Below are 17,593 nucleotides of genomic sequence, written 5' to 3' on the forward strand. Positions count from 1 at the left end.
GGAGTTTACCCAAGCTTTCACTCAACCAATAAAACTTTAGGGAACCCCATCCTTTCTATTACTCCAAACAAAAATTTCCGGCTCAAGGAGTCAACGCCTTGTGAATATCAATACCCTGAACAAAATCATGACACACCAATATTTTATCAGCAATAGAACGTCCCTTTATGAAAGTTGATTGAGTATCACTCACCACATCTCCAATAACTTGCTGTTATCTGTTTGTGAGAATCTTTGTAATGATTGTATAGATCAGGTTACACAAAGCAATAGGACGATGCCCAGCAAAAGAAGATACATCCCCAGTCTTAGGGATAAGACTAATGAAGGTAGCATTAATGGAATGAGGCATGGTCTAATTATTAAAAAACCACTTAACTGCATCAGTTAAGTCTCCACCTACCAGCTCCCAGGAATGCTTAAAGGAATGAGCTCCGAAACCATCAGGCCCTAGAGCTTTATGATCTTTTAAAAAAAACACAACCCCTTTGATTTCCTCAGCTGCCACATTCACTTCCAAAGCAGTTTGTTGGTCCAAAGATAGAACCTTGTCAATAGGAACATTAGGAGGACAAAACCCCTCATCAACATAATTCAACCCAAACAAGTTTTTGTAAAAGGAAATCGCTTCCTCCTTGATGAGACTTGGCTTTTCAACAATCACCCCTCTTAATCTCAAGAATATGGTTTCGATTTTGACAACAATTCACAGCTTTGTGGAAGAAGCTATTGTTACCATCACCTAACTCCAACCATTTTACTTGAGATTTTTCCTTCAAAATTTTCTCCTCTACTTGTAAGGCATTCCACAATTTATTTTTCACATTTCTCTCCAAGAGAACAAGAGAAGTATCATCTGGGGAAGAAGATAAGCTTAATTGAACATGCTGCAACTCCAACTCCGCTTCTTTGACAGCAAGAAAAGCATCACCAAACTTGCTTTTATTCCAGAGCTACAATTTGGAAGAAGACTGAAGTAAAGGGTTCTGATTCAATCTAATAGGTAAGTTCAAACTCTTCAAACCACCTCATCATATTCCAAGTGAGCAGTCCAAGCATAAAAAACCAAAATGGTTTTGTACCAAAAATTTTTGTTCTCCAAGACTGAAATATTGATAGGACTATGACCAGAATGCCTGGGCACAAAAAATTAGCTTCTGAGAATTTCATAATGTCCATCCAAAGATGGACTAGAACCCTATCCAACTTACAGGAAATTCTATCCGAACCAGCCTAACCATTATTCCAAGTATAAAATTCGCCTTTCCACTTTAAATCCATTAATTTGGCATAAAAAAATACAATTATTAAAATCATCTACTGCAGAGTGACGAATGGGGTCCCCTCCTAGTTTCTCCCGTTGATGCCTCACTACATTGAAATCTCCTACTAGGACCCAAGGGTAATTCATGCGATGAAAAATGTCCACCATATCCCTCTAGAGCTCCCTTCTCCCTTCTATACTATTTAAAACATACACTGTTGTACAATAAAACATCATAGAACTCCCCAAAACACTTGCTTTAGAGTAGTGACCAAAACAGTTACTTGTATATTTATTTGTTTACATTAGTTCTTTAGTAATGATTCTGAATAATACGAAGGGAACAAAGCTCTGTGTTGTAGCATATGGGTTGCTTAGTATTTCTAGCTCTCCCTGAATTTATGCTTGCATATTTTTTTTGGTCACTACTCTACTTTTTGCCTGTCGATTGTAATAAACAGCTCTTACCGTAGGTTTGCAAGTTTCTGGAGGTTTCAAAGTTATCATTTTCACCGGAGTATGGGTCCAAGCTGAAAGAAGGTTATGTAATGGTGAAACATCTACCAAAAATTCCAAAGGACAATGATGATTCTAGATGTTGTGCATGCCACTGGTTTAGTTGTTGCAATGACAATTGGCAGAAGGTAATACAATCTTGTTCCTCTGAACAAAGGCTTTCTATTTCCCCCTGTGGCAATGGCTATATTTTGCTGTCTTGTTTGCATGCAGTGGGCAGCCAGCCACTTTTTGTTTCTAATTATTATTTGTTAGCAGCATTATTTTTTGTGGGAGGGGTCTGCTAATAATATGTTGCTTTTGTGCCTGAGAACACAACTATATTTATAGCTAATAAATTCGTCTTAGTATTAATCAGTTATCCTGAAAGAAGTTCATGTCAGCCATTCAGTCAGTCCATTAGTTTAAGGCATTCTTGTTATTTTTTACTCCAGTATAAATAATTAAGCTTATTGAATCATTGACACAGGATACGATTTTTGCATTATTCTATGTTATTCTCTTCTCTTCTGTTCTCTGCATTGAAATGAGAACCCTAGGTTTTAAATTCCAACCTGGTGCTAGAGTGGGATTAAGATGGAAATTGATCCTAGCAGCAGATAGGCTGATCAAGAGTTGTTTCCAAGTGGGAATTGGTTATGCTGGGTCTGATATCTGCAATCACAGATGCTGGTAAACAACAATAGACTATCCTTGGGTTTAGCAGAAAGGTTTCTTGGTATATGATACTTAGCCTGGTTTTGATGATCATAAGCACTTCTCCTTTTGCCTTCTTTCCTGTTATGAAATTTTCTTCCATTTGAAAATTCTTCTACATCAGTTATTTCCCTTTTTTGTTTTTTTTGCATGTACAGCTATTGTGCTTGTCCCTTTAGAACTGCAATGTTATGATTGTCTATCTGACAAACTTACAATTTCCATCTTGTTCTATGGCGTATTTTATTAGAAAATATATAGCCACAGTTGAACACTTCAGCGATATATGAGTCTTTTCATTCTTTAAACAGTTGTAACCAGCTTGTGTTTCTTGTCCTTTAAAAATTTATTGTTTGCAGTGCCGATGATCAATCGGCCTATCACCATTCTTACAATTACAAGGGTAATGGACAGATACCTGTTAAGAAATGCTATGTTTTAGTCATGCTTATTTGTTCCATTGACCATTTGGGTAGCAGAGCTTGAAGTTAATCACTTGTTTGTGATTAAATAGTTCTCATTGTACTGAATTACTGCATGTAGGTGTGGGCTGTATTGAAACCTGGGTTCCTGGCCTTGCTAGAGGATCCTTTTGATACAAAACTTTTGGACATAATTGTTTTTGATGTATTGCCATCATCAGATGGAAATGGGGAAAGTCGGGTATCATTAGCAGAAGAGATAAAGGAACGTAATCCTCTGCGTTATGCATATAAGGTATGGTTGTTATTAGATTTTTTGAGTTGTATTCTGTTGCCTCCGGCTAGAAAGAGTTCACTTTGATTTCATATGACTTCAGGGTTATCCTTTTTACTATATGTAATCTTCTCTCTAGGTAACACTGGGCTCTTGACCATTAATTACAAGTTCTTTTCTTAAGTTGATATAGTCATTTGGTATCCATATTTCATTGTAATTGAAACAACAATTATTTTTTTAATGATGGAATACTTAATTGTTGTTATTTTGTTCTGGGTTGCATTGCAAAGAGAAAAATAAAGAATGAATTTGATCAAAGAGTATAAATGGTTTGTCAAAATTGAATGGAGGGAAGTTACACAAAAGGAAAACCAAAAAGTAAAATGAAAGAAAATGGAAGTATAGTGAATACCGTGCCACCGGGAAAGTATAACTCCACCTCTTAGCCATGGTGAATGTGATGACCACCAGCTCTTTCCTCCCTCCACCTTCAATAACAAACTGAGACTTCAACTTCATGTAACACCCAGGCACAACCCAAGGCTAATGCAATGCCCACAACAGAACTTCTCTTCACTATGTCTAACTGGACATAGCTCCAACATGGAAGCACTGATGCAGCAATGGAGCACACCTCTGAAAAGAGAAAGAAGAAATTGATTTCCACACTTATTTATGGATAGGTGAGCCAACCCCCAAGTAGTTGAGACAAGGTTAATGAATTTGGTTAAGAATGAATATTACCAGTTAGGGGAAAGGCTAGAAGAATTATTGAGAAGACACTGCTGTACAAAATCGCAAGAGGATTTAACCCCCAAAAGGGAGGGGGGAAGAATCAATAAAATGGTTGTACTTTGCCATTCCATTTGTTCCAAAAAGTATATAAATAAACTCCTTGAGCAAAAAATGTTAAAAAAAGAGGGGAGGGGGGAATATGTTTCTCTATATCAATCTTCGCTTCATGCAAGCTAGAGATTTCATTTTATATACCAATTAATTATTGAACTTGATATACTTTTGCAAAATGTAATTATACAATAGTATTTAGTACATGCATAATTCATCGTACAGAAACCTACAGTCCTCAGTCTATCAAGAAAAGCATTACTACTGAATTACTGAACGTGCTATAGTCCTCTTAAGTTAAATTGTATGGTTTTTTATATAATATATGAATATTACATCAATGAAGAAAATTACAGTTCTCAATCTAGTTAACAAAAAAAGCTGCAGTAAATATGAACAAGCCAGAAATAATTTTACCCTTCTTATTTCTCCTGCTGCTAATGACAATGACCTAATTCTCTCTACAAAATTATCCAAAAAGATCCTGGTTGGATTTATAAACATTTACAATTCATGCTTAAAAGGATCAAACAAGGTATAGTTTGGCTTCATAGTGAATGAAAATTTACCAACAAATTGGACATATACAAGTATGAATTTTTTTCCCCCTTAATTGAAGGACTTTTTTCTTGGAGTTTGCTATTGCATAGCTCATTCCTTGTAATCTCTCTCTGGAAGTCAAACAGCCAAACTCTGAAATAATTTGATCCCAATAATATGAAGAAAATGACTGAGGATCTTGTGGATGAAAGAATACATAGAAAGTAAGGCAAACGAAGGAACTGTCACAAAACAAAAGCTCTTGTGGTTGAACCATATGAGAAATTCAACAAGAAGATAGATTAAAAAAATTGTCACTGGGGGATTGTTTGTGCAAGCTTGCATTTCCAAGCATTACAGAAACCACAGTGGTCTTCTCTTCTACAAATCTACAAACCCACCACCAGGGATTAAAATCCTCTGCAATTCCTTCATCTTGCGGGGCCTTGCAGTTCGGGCCTCAGAGCTTGACACTTGGAAGATGCTTCATCCAACGGTGCAAGTTTGATTGACCCGGACTGCAAGGCACCACAAAATTAAGGCACTGCAGAGGATTTTTTTCTCACCACCAGTGCAATTACTTGATTGCCAACACGGCATTCAACTACACACAAAGCACTTTTTTTAAGGCTCTGTTTGTTTCCAGGTAAAAACAGTTTAAAATTAATATTCTCTGGTAAAATCAATACACAAATGTAGGATTCTACTGGAAAATTTTCCTTTTACATGGTTTTTACCTGGACACAAACAACAACAACAAACACAGCCAATCCCAACTTAATGGGGTCGGCTGCATGGATCCAAACAAACAGAATAGAGAAAACATAGATATACGCAAAAACAAAACAAAAACAAAAAAAAGATTGGAGAAGAGGGATGGGGAAAGAGATGAGAAAAGACAAAGAAAATGACAAATGGAAGATTGCAAATAAATAGAAAGATGAAAGCTAGTAAGAGGTAAAAGGCACAGCCCAACATGTTCAGGATAATCTCAGCTAAATGGGGACTGCGACATGGATCCTTGCCCTCCAATAGGCTCTGTCCGAGGTCATACTTGGGACCAGACCTAGACTATGCATGTCCTTCCTTACCACTTCTCCTATAGTCATTTAGGTCTCCCCGAAGCTCTTTTGGCTCCTTCAATCTGAATCATATCACTCCTCCTTACTGGGACTTCCCTAGGTCTCCTTTGAATGTGACCATACCACCTTAAGCGATTCTCTCGGAGCTTGTCATTGATTGGTGCAACTCCCAAGTCCGCTCTTATATGTTCATTCCGTACTTTATCCTTCCTTGTTTTTCCACACATCCACCGTAACATCCTCATCTCTGCTACACAAAGTTTATCAATATGACACTTCTTAACTGCCCAACATTCTGCCCCGTACATCATGGCCGGGCGAACAACAATCCTATAGAACTTTCCTTTTAAGTTTTAGAGGAATACGTCGGTCACACAGCACTCCGAACGCACCTCTCCACTTTATCCACCCCACTTTAATTCTCTATGAAACATCATCCTCTATGTCACCTTCTTTATTTATGATTGATCCCAGGTATCTGAAATAGCCACTTTGTGGTATCTCTCTTTCCTCAATTCGCACCATCTCAGTATCCATCGAGGTGTGACTAAAATTACACATCATATACTCCGTACTCGTTCTACCAATCTTAAAACCTCTTGCTCCAAAGTTGACCTCCACAACTCTAACTTAGAGTTAATCCCTTCTTTTGTCTCATCCACCAAAACAATATCATCAGCAAAGAGCATACACCATGGGACCTCGTCTTGAATGTTTTTTATTATATCATCCATGATAAGCTCAAAGAGGTAAGGGCCTAAGGCTGAGCCCTGATATAATCCAATCGTAATTGGGAATTCCTTGCCCCTACCTCTCACAGATCTCACTCTAGTCACCACACCCTCATACATCTCTTTAATGACATCCACATATTTACTTGACACCCCCCTCTTCACTAGAACATTTTGGATTATATCTCTAGGGACTCGGACATAGGCTTTTTCTAAGTCAATGAAGACCATATGTAGGTCCTTCTTGCTATCTCTATATCTTTCCATAAGCCTCTTCAATAAGTAGATAGCTTCTGTCGTGGATCTACTTGGCATAAAGCTAAATTGGTTCATCGAGATAAGAGTCTTTCTTCTCAATCGGGCTTCACTCACCTTCTCCCAAAGTTTCATTGTGTGACTCATTAGCTTTATGCTTCTGTAGTTATTGCAGCTTTGAATATCACCTTTATTTTTGTAGACCGGGAATACAATGCTTCTCTTCCATTCATCTGGCATCTTCCTGGTGTTCATAATCCTGTTAAACAACTTCGTTAGCCAATAAACCCCACTCCCTCCTAATGATTTTCACACTTCTATTGGGATCTCATCAGGGCCTGTTGTCTTACCTAGTTTCATCTTTCTTAGGGCTTCTTTAACTTCTGCCAAAATATTCTCATGGCTAGAATGTGATGAAACTGCCTATTCCGTCTTAGACTTATAGAATTTTATCGAAACTATGACTTTACAAGAGAAATTAGTGTAAGATGAGGATGTTGAAATGGATCAATGGTAAAACTAGAAAAGATAAAATAAGGAATGGACACATTAGATGTAATTTAGGTGTATCTTCAATAAATGATGGGGTAAAGTACACGTACCCCCCTGTAATGCACCCAATATTCCTTGTACCCCCCTAAGCTTCTAATAAGTCCACGTACCACCCCTCAATATTCCACATACCACCCCTGCTTTACCCCCCTAATGCCATTTAAGTCCACACCAAGTGTTAAATGCTAAAAAATGACCAAACTACCCTTTCTTCTATCTTTTCTAAAATTTGAAAAGACCTAATTACCCTGACCTATTTGCTAAAATTTGAAAAGACCAAAATACCCTCATCTTCCCCAAATCATCTCCTTTTATATACCCAATACTACCACCACCACTACTACTACCACCGCCGCCACCACCACCACCCACCATGAACACCATCGCCACCGTGAAGCCCCACCTCCAACTCCTCCATCTTTACCAAGAATAATCAGTGGATGACTGTGCTCCACAAATTTTGAAATAACCCATTTTCCAGAATTTAGTTTCTTTGCGGCCATAATTGCCTTGCAACCTACCCTCGTGGTTGCCTGTGGCTTCGATCCGGCCTTATTATGCTTATCAGCTACTTGAAAACCATCTTTGTTACACACAAATTCCCGAGCAATAACAGCACGGGCACGCCTGGAGCGACCAAGTCTGCTCCACCGGATGACAAATCCAACGCGATCAGCATATGCAGAATAGAAGGCATGCACAGTGTTCAGAATCAAACTCCATACCCACTCTTGGTTCATTTGGGTCCCCTTCACTTGCAACTAATCCCCTACCTGAGGTACTCTCAGTGCTCTTACCAACCTCCTCAGCCTGGTGAACCTCCCCTTCAACAGAACTTTCAATTGTTTCGTTGTCTGGATCCGCTGGAACTTCCATATCTACGAGATTAATCAACTCTTTCCTATTAAGGCCAAAACCCACTGCAACGTCACAGTTTATGCTGTTATCTTCCATACCCACAAATTATTTCTACAAATTAGAACGATCCATTGTGAACTGTTGGTTTACTAAAAAGAATAATTATTTATGGAGAATTTCAACAGCATCCCATCTCCGCATTTCAATGTTCAAAGCAGAAGTTAACCCTGAAAGCCCCAACATACATAGAAATAAGTTCAAGAAACAATAATAAACATACAAACCAGATGCAATAACGAATAATTTAAAAAAAACATCACCAAAAATAATTCTATTGTCATCAATGATGTTTAATGGCGGAAGGGTTTCGAATACAAATTTCAGTTCCATCTTCGTTTGCAAGAAAGGGGAAAAAAAAAACTATAATTCTTAAAAGGTGAAAAGCATTACAGGATTTGTCTACGGTCCTAGGCCAATCCAGATTCGAAAGATTAAGAACGTCGATGGAGGGAAAGGGAAACAAAAAATTGATCCGCCATTAACGGCCTTAGCTCCGGGGGAGAGAAAAATTGGTAGAGGTGGAGGAGGAATAGGCAAGGGAGGGGGACTCGGTGGTGGAATTGGTAAATGTGGAGGAGTTGGAGGTGGTGCTGGAGGTGGGGTTTCACGGTGGTGATGGTGTGTTAATGGTGGTGGTGGTAGTATTGGGTATGTAAAAGAAGATGATGATTTGGGGACGATGAGGGCATTTTGGTCTTTACAAATTTTAGCAAATAGATCAGGGCAATTAGGTCTTTTCAAATTTTAGAAAAGATAGAAGAAAGGGTAGTTTGGTCATTTTTTAGCATTTAATGTTAGGTGTGGACTTAAATGGCATTAAGGGGGTAAAGCAGGGGTGGTACATGGAATATTGAGGGGTGGTACGTGGACTTATCAGAAGCTTAGGGGGGTACGAGGAATATTGGGTGCATTACAGGGGGGTACGTTTACTTTACCCTAAATGATGAGAGAAAGTCATTTCAGGTGGAATGGGCATGTATGACAAAGATCTTTGAATGCACCGATAAGGAGGAGTGATATGATTCAGTTTGGAGGAGCTAAAAGAGCAACTAGCCCAAAATGACTTTCGGAGAAGTGGAGAAGAAAGATATGCATGGATTAGGGTTGAGAACGAGCATAGCCACAAACAGAGTTGAATGAAAAAACGGGTTCCTTATAGGGGACCCTATTTAGTTGGGATAATGTAAAATCTTTCTTCTATTTTCTCTTCTTACTATTTTCACATCTTTCTCTTGGAAACACTGGGGCATGTATAGCAAGTACCAAGTAGCCAACTTTGTTTATTTGCTTTTACCTAATTCACCCATACTGAAAATAAAATCCTTCCAGCAAGAGAGAAAAAGAAAAGAAAAGAGAGGTGATTGTAACTTGTAACCATGATAAGACTCCAAAACAGTGGTCTCCAAATGCTAAACATAAAACATGATTTAATTAATAGATGGATGCAAATGTACTTATGGAAACACAGTATTCTGACTCTACTGTCTAACCAACATTTGGACATTTCAAAAGGTCTCTTGTGGGAACCGCACCGTAAAGATAAGATCTGGAAGTACTGTTAAAGTTAGAGACTGGGTAGCCGCCATTAATGATGCCGTATCAAAGCCTCCTGAGGGCTGGTGTCATCCTCACCGCTTTGGTTCTTTTGCTCCGCCAAGAGGTTTAACTGAAGATGGAAGCCAGGCTCAGTGGTTTGTAGATGGGCAGGCTGCATTTGAAGCAATTGCTTCAGCAATTGAGGAAGCAAAATCAGAGGTCTGTCTCCAGTGCTGGAACATAAGCAAATTCTATTTTAGTTGAAATTCATTTCCTTACATACAATTTAATTTTAAGAAATGCTGAATGGGCTAAAAGTTCCATGCAGATATTCATTACTGGCTGGTGGGTGTGTCCAGAACTGTATCTAAGGCGTCCATTTCATGATCATGGGTCCTCTCGGCTAGAAGTTCTACTCGAAGGAAAAGCAAAGCAAGGAGTTCAGGTGCTCATTTTTCTTTCCCTGTCCATCATTTGTTGTTTACTCTGACCACATTGCTAATATGTGCATATGATGTAACATGCAGTTATACATAGTTGACTAAGATGGTTGGTTTCAGAAAGAATTTTGATATTATAATAGTATTTGGTTGCATAGTAGACTGGTAGTTATCACCTTCCACAGCCTAAATATGTCTGATGCTTAACAGGTCCCCCCCCCCCCCCAAACAAAAAAAAAGAGAAGAAACTTGTTGTTTGGGGAAATATGACTCATGTCTATGAGACACCAGCCAGGCTTTATTTATAAAATTATAATAGAGAAAGATGAGGTACAAGTACAATAATGCCCCTAGGGAAAATACTAAAGAAACCCCAAGGACAATTCTAACCTTATACCCATATTACGACACTCCCCCTCAATTTGGTGCATAGATGTCACACATGCCCAACTTGCATATAACACGATGGAAAACAGAACTACTAAGACCTTTGGTAAACACATAAGGCAATTGTCCAAACATAACAAAAGGAACACAAATAAGACCCAAGTCCAGCTTTTCCTTGATGAAGTGACGATCAATCTCCACATGCTTCGTCCAATCGTGTTGAACTGGATTATGAGCAATACTAATGGCTGATTTGCTATCACAACATAGCATCAGAGGAAGAGTAATAGGAACAGCCAGATCCATTAGGAGACTTTTGAGCCACAAAAGTTTACAAATACCATGGTCAATAGCCCCAAACTCTGCTTCAGTGCTGGATCAAGCTACAACAGCTTGCTTCTTGCTTCTCCAAATAACCAAGTTTCCCCCTTCGAACGTACCATAGCCAGATGTAGACCTGCGGTCATCAGGAAAACCAGCCCAATTTGCATTTGTGAAAGCTTTGACTCGTAACCTCGTCCTGGAACTGACTTCAGATAATGAAGAATACAAAATACAGCTTCCATATGAGAGGAGTATGGATTATGCAAAAACTGGCTTACCAGACTAACGACATGAGCAATGTTTGGCCGAGTGAGAGAGGTAAATAGTCTTCCAACCAGCCTCTGGTATCGTCCTTTATCCACTGTTCACCATCTTTGCTCACAAGATGGGTATTGGCATCAATAGGAGTATTTGCAGGCTAGCACCCCAATATAGCAGTCTCTGAGAGAACATCAAGGATATATTTGTGTTGGGATAGGAAAATTCCTCTGGTAGATCGAGTAACTTCAATGCCAAGAAAATAACAAAGCTTACCTTAATTTCAAATTCCTAGCCCAGATATTCCTTGAGACGAGAAATTTCAGCGGTATCATCTCCTGTGTCGACAATATCATCAACATATACAATGAGGAGTGTAATCTTACCACCAAATTGCTTAATGAATAATGTGTGATCAGCATTGCTTTGGGTGTAGCCAAAAGACACCATAGCCTTGTGAAATCTTCCAAACTAAGTACGGGGAGACTGTTTCAACCCATACAAAGCACGTTTCAGTTTACACACCTTTCCCTGAGTTTGTAACATGCAAACCTGGGGGAATCTCCATATAAACCTCTTCTTCAAGTTTACCGTGAGGAAATGCATTCTTGACATCAAGAAGTTGTAGTTCCCTTCCCAGATTTATTGCACAAGGAAGGTAATGTAGTCCTAGATTGATAGGAGACCAACTAGAAGCCAATAACCAGGATCTGCTATGAGCAAGTAATTCGGCTAGGTCAAAATAGGTGATTTTGGTCAAATTAGGGTTAGGGTTTATTGGGGATTAGGGTTTGATGGTATGGTTAGGCTTAGATGATGTAGGGGAGTCTTGCAGTGAAGGTCTCCTAAGTTTTAACAAGTCTAAGGTCACTGGACAGAATCAGCAGCAGGTTTGGAGTCTAGGGCTAGGTTTTGTGAAAGAGTAAAGAGTGGGGTTATTAGGGTTTGGATGTTTAGAGGATTAGAAGAAGAATGGCTAGGGTTTGGGATGATTTAAACTTATTGTTGTTGAAGTAGTACTTGCACAACAGCTTGTTTGAATGAAGGATCCTTGAAAATCAGAACTTGAACAGTGATGAAGAACAAAGAGAGCAAACAAACCACCCGGGCTTCCCACCGCAAGGCGTTAATTGGATTGAACACCGATTCCTTCAAACGAACCACCCGGGCTTCCCACCGCAAGGCGTTAATTGGATTGAACATCAATTCCTTCAAACGAACCACCCGGGCTTCACACCGCAAGGTGTCGATCGGATCAAACTCCAATCCCACCAGCCTTGATCAAACACAAAACAAAAACCTTCAATGAAGAAGAAGAGCAGCCAAAAAGCCTTTCATTAATCAAAATTCGTGTCCAATGCTAGTTGAGTTTTAGGTTAGGGCTGTTAGTAAGATAAGGAGAAGAGGTTGAAGAGGTAAGAGAAACAAAGAAGAAGAAGAAGATGAGGTATTTCGGTTGTAAGTGTTGTGTGTGAAATTATTCTCTCCACAATCCATACCTTTATTACTCCAATAACAACTCTAAACAAATTACATCCAACCTCCCTAGGGAGGTAAAAGGTAAAAAGAAGAAAAAGAAAAAATTACATAATAAGGGAACTAGATAAGGTTCAGTTCCTAAAGTATCCCTAGAACATAAATTGTAATAACTCTAACACTCCCCCTCAAGCTGGAGAATAACTGTCATGCATTCCCAGCTTGCATAGGAGAGTACCACACTGAAGAGTGGTAAGTGCCTTGGTGAAGATGTCTGCCAGTTGATCACCAATCTTCACAAAAGGAGTACAAATGCAGCCAAAGTCTATCTTCTCCTTTATGAAGTATTGATCAACTTCAATGGGCTTGGTTATGTCATGTTGTACTGGATTGTGGGCAATACTGATGGCAGCCTTGTTGTCACAGTAGAGTCTCAGCGTTAAACCCCAATTCCTGAACTAGTTTTTTCAACCATATGAGCTTACACACTCCATGAGCCATAGCTCTAAACTCTGCCTCTGCACTGGATCCGGCTACAATAGGTTGTTTTTTGCTTCTCCATGTAACCAAATTACCTCCCAAAAAGGTACAATAGTCGGAAGTAGATCTCCTGTCTGTAATGGATCCAGCCCAATCTGCATCAGTAAAACCTTCCACTCTCAAGTAGTCATGCCTGGCATACAACAGCCCTTTCCCTGGAGAGGACTTCAAATATCTGAGAATGCGGTACACAACATCTAAGTGGTCACTCTTGGGGGCATGCATAAATTGACTCACTACTTCCACTGCATAGGAAATATCTGGGCGTATCATAGAAAGGTAGATAAGCTTCCCAACGAGCCTCTGGTACTTTTCCGCATCAACAAGAGAGGGACCACAATCTTCTCCTAGTTTATGGTTCTTCTCAATAGGAGAGTTTGCTGGTTTGCAGCCTAACATCCCTGTCTCTGTCAATAAATCCAGAACAAACTTCCGTTGACAAATGTTGATCCCTCTCTTGGACCTTGATACTTCAATTCCCAAGAAGTACTTCAAGGGACCCAAATCTTTGATTTCAAACTGTTGAGCCAAGTAGATCTTCAATTTATCTATCTCAGTTGTATCATCTCCAGTGACCACAATATCATCAACATAAACAATAAGCGCTGTGATGGTACCATTGCCTCACTTGGTAAAGAGAGAGTGGTCAGTTTGGCTCTGGGAATATCAATTCTTCAGAATGGCTTGCCGGAAGTGCTCAAACCATGCCTTTGGTGACTGTTTGAGACCATATAGCGCCTTCTTGAGAAGACACTTTCCCTTCAGCTGAAGGTATGTTGAAACCTGGTGGAGTTTGCATGTACACTTCCTCTTCCAAATCACCATGAAGGAAGGCATTCTTGACATCTTGTTGATATAATGGCCAATCTTTATTGGCAGCCAATGATAAAAGAACTCTTATAGAGTTATGCTTAGCCACAGGAGCAAATGTCTCTTGATAGTCAATTCCATAGACTTGATTGTACCCCTTGGCCACCAACCTTGCTTTGTATCTCTCAACCTTGCCATCAGATTTATACTTGATTATGTAGACCCATCTACATCCAACTGGGACACGTCTGCTGGGAAGACCCACCAATTGCCAAGTACCATTCTTTTCAAGAGCCATCATCTCCTCAGACATAGCTTGTCTCCACTTTGGGTCATACATAGCATCAGTAACATTCCTGGGAATAGAAGTAGTAGAGAGAGCAACAATAAAGGCAAGACTTGTAGGAGAAAGAGCATCATAGGAAACAAACTGTGCTATAGGATTAGTACAATCTCTTTTCCATTTTCTAACAGCAATAGGAAGGTCTAAATCAGATGGAAGAGAAGGGATGTCACCTAATTGAGGAGAATGAATCTCAAGGTGTGGATCTGGATCCAAAGAGGACTCTTGGCAGGTCTTCTTTCCTTTACTTTGCAAGCTTTCACCTTTTTTATACTTAAGGTGGTAATCCTTCTCCTTCTCATTAGTTATTACCAGAACTACTTTCCACCAATTTAGTATTCCCACCTGATTGATCATCATTATCAGCCACATCCACAGTCATGTGTTTCCCAATGTCAAGCATAAAAGGAGAGATAGGGAGAGTAGGATGAAGAAAATCAGCAGCCTGTTCACTTCCACAATTCTCCCCTTGAAGAGGATGCTCAAAAAGGGCAAAGAAAGGGATAGATTCAAGAAAGGTGACATCTTTGGAGAGAAGACACCGACGAGAAGAAGAATGATAACACTTATATCCTTTGAAAGTAGAAAAATACCCAAGAAAGAGACACTTGAGAGCTTTGGGATCAAGTTTAGTACGATGGGGTTTGTTGACATGCACATAACAAACACAGCCAAAGACTTTACGAGAAAGAGAGAAAGCAGAAACCTGTGGAGACAGGGTTTCTAAGGGAGATTTGGAGTTAAGGAGTTTGGTAGACATGCGATTTATGAGAAAAGAAGCAATGAGAAGAGCTTCATACCAGAAGGTCTTAGGAACATGCATGCCAAAGAGAAGACTCCGAGTGACCTCCAATAAATGGCAATTTTTCCTCTCAGCTACCCCAGTTTGTTGGGGTATACCAACACACGCTAGCTAATGGATAATGCCATTGTCAGTAAAAAAGGTTTAGAGGCCACCAAACACATACTCTCCCCCTTTATCAGAACGAACAATTTTGATTCGAGTATCAAACTGAGTTATAAGAATCATCTAATAAAAATTCTTAAATGCATCACAGACATCACTTTTATGCTTCAAAAGAACAGCCCAAGTAGCACGAGAAAAATCATTAACAAATTTTACAAAGTAACGATAACCAAATAAAGAGGTAGTTGGGGAAGGTCCCCAAACATCAGTATACACAATATGAAAAGGAGAAGCAGATCTATTCCCATGATATGGATAAGATGAACGACAGTGTTTGGCAAACATACATGGTTCACATTGAAAAACATGAGAAGAAGCAATGGAAGAAAATAAGTGAGGTAATTATGTCCTCATTACAACAGAAGATGGGTGGCCAAAACGACGATGCCATAACATAACAGACTCCACAAAACTACTATCATTACGTCCACACACATAGGACTGAGCTGTGTGCAGAAAAGGGTAAAAAAGGTAAAGGCCTTGCTCCTCACGACCACTACCAATAATTCTCTTCATCACAAAATCCTGAAAAAGACAGTGAGAGGGAAAAAAGTGACACAACGTTCAGAGGTTTAGTCAAATGACTCACAGATAAAAGGTTAAGGGCAAGGTTCCGTACATGAAGAACAGAAGTGAGAGAAATGGAAGGTGTAACAAGCATGTTGCCTTTACCAGAGATGGAGGAAAGGGAGCCATCAGCTACCCTAACCTTGTCCTTACCAGAACAAATGGTATAAGAATCATGATAATGGGACGTACCAGTCATGTGGTCAGTGGCAGCAAAGTCGATGACCCAAGACTGGACTGTAGTAGGAGTTGAAGTAGAGACCTGCAAAGCTGAGGATGACGAGGAGCTGGTCACTGTGGGAGTAGGAGATGTGCTCAGCTGTGACATGACTCGGTGAAATACTGCATCTGCCAAAGTAGAGTCATCCTGTGTAGTATCTGTCTCAGTCATAACAGAGTGTGCTCCTCGGGCTCCCCCTCTACGGCCACCACGAGCACCACCCTGTGTACCAGGAGGACGACCATGTAGAGTCCAACACCTATCCTTAGTATGCCCAGATCTCCCATAATGATCACATTTAAACCTGTCTTTGCTACTAGCACCATTTGTCTCTACTGCTCTGTCTTCCCCATAGTTAGGCCCTTAACCTCTACCACCTCCATGGGTGTCACGGAAGGAACTAGAATGGAGAGTTGACCTCTCAAGAGATGATGCTGGAGCTGGTTTCATAGTAACACGCCGAGTCTCCTTACTCTATAAGTCGCTAACACACCTCATCAAGGGATGGAAGAGGGGACCTGCCTAAGATCTGGAGCCTGATTGGTTCATAATCAGGCTTCAGGCCACCAAGTAAAGTAAAGATTCGCTCCTTTTCAAGGGTGCGATGCACCTTTGCTTCATCCTCTGGATTGGTCAATTGAAGATCCTTGTAGTGGTCATACTCCTCCAGAAGACTGATATAAGCATTGTAGTACTCATAGATGGTCTTATCACCCTGCCTCATCGAATTAATTTTTTGGTGGAGCTGATAGAGTCACCTACCCTGTCAAAGGTCTAGGAGACACTATCCCAAATTGCCGTGGCAATTTCTTTTCTCATAAACCTTCTCCCAATCTCGGGCTTCATGGAGAAGATGAGCCATGTCATAACTGTGGAATTTTCTGTCTCCCATTTCTCATAGGCAGGAGAACCAGGCTCTGGGGCTTTAATAGCACCTGTAATGTATCCAAGTTTCCCTTTGCTCCTAAGGGAAAGCTTCACTGAATGGGACCAATCCAGGTAATTGGTGTTGTCAAGCTTCACAATGGAGATCTGTGAATGTGGGTTCTCATAAACAACTTGAGAGGCTGTTGGAGTAGGCTGTGAATCAGCCGAACCAAGCCCAGAGGTCTCCAAATCAGCCATTTTGTAAAGGAAATGGCACTTGGCCATAAACTAGGGTATCAAACCAAGTGGGGAGTACACGCTCAACCTAAAAAAGAACCCAACACAAGATTCAGATTTCAGCAAGGAAGAACAAACAGGAACAATCTTGAAAACACTTCACCATAAAACTCTCCAAGGAGTAACACCAACTTTAAACAAATCCAAAGACCTCACAAAGGCTGTTCATAAGCATTTCACAACCAAGGAAGCAGCAAAGTGCAGCTCAAATGCAAGAAAAACAGGAACTATACACTCTCGGCTTTACCTTGGCAGTGCATAGGTTCCCACGAAAAAGGGTTAGGCTCATATAGCTTCTTCAATCAGCAAGGGGGGACATAGTCAGCATAATAGGTATCCTTGGGCAATTCTAATGGACCAAACCAAGACCCAAACACATGGTGAGAGAGAAGAGGAGAGAACCTGCAACTTAAATCTGGCGGAAATCCTGGCAGCAGCTGGGTGAGATCCAAAAACTTCAAC

The 17,593-nt window shown here is 40.1% G+C and overlaps 1 protein-coding gene across 1 annotated transcript in view; it reads left to right on the forward strand.

Annotated features, from left to right (window-relative positions):
- The window catches only part of LOC122670127 (phospholipase D zeta 1-like), a 55,843-nt gene that overhangs the window by 22,632 nt on the left and 15,618 nt on the right, over positions 1 to 17,593 (forward strand). Inside the window, exons 5-8 of the mRNA XM_043867095.1 lie at positions 1,738 to 1,908; positions 3,020 to 3,193; positions 9,612 to 9,854; positions 9,964 to 10,080. Coding sequence (XP_043723030.1) covers positions 1,738 to 1,908; positions 3,020 to 3,193; positions 9,612 to 9,854; positions 9,964 to 10,080 — 705 coding nt within the window. The remainder of the gene's footprint in view (positions 1 to 1,737; positions 1,909 to 3,019; positions 3,194 to 9,611; positions 9,855 to 9,963; positions 10,081 to 17,593) is intronic.

The sequence above is a fragment of the Telopea speciosissima genome, chromosome 7 (assembly GCF_018873765.1).
Source record: "Telopea speciosissima isolate NSW1024214 ecotype Mountain lineage chromosome 7, Tspe_v1, whole genome shotgun sequence".
In the NCBI taxonomy this organism is placed as follows: Eukaryota; Viridiplantae; Streptophyta; class Magnoliopsida; order Proteales; family Proteaceae; genus Telopea; species Telopea speciosissima.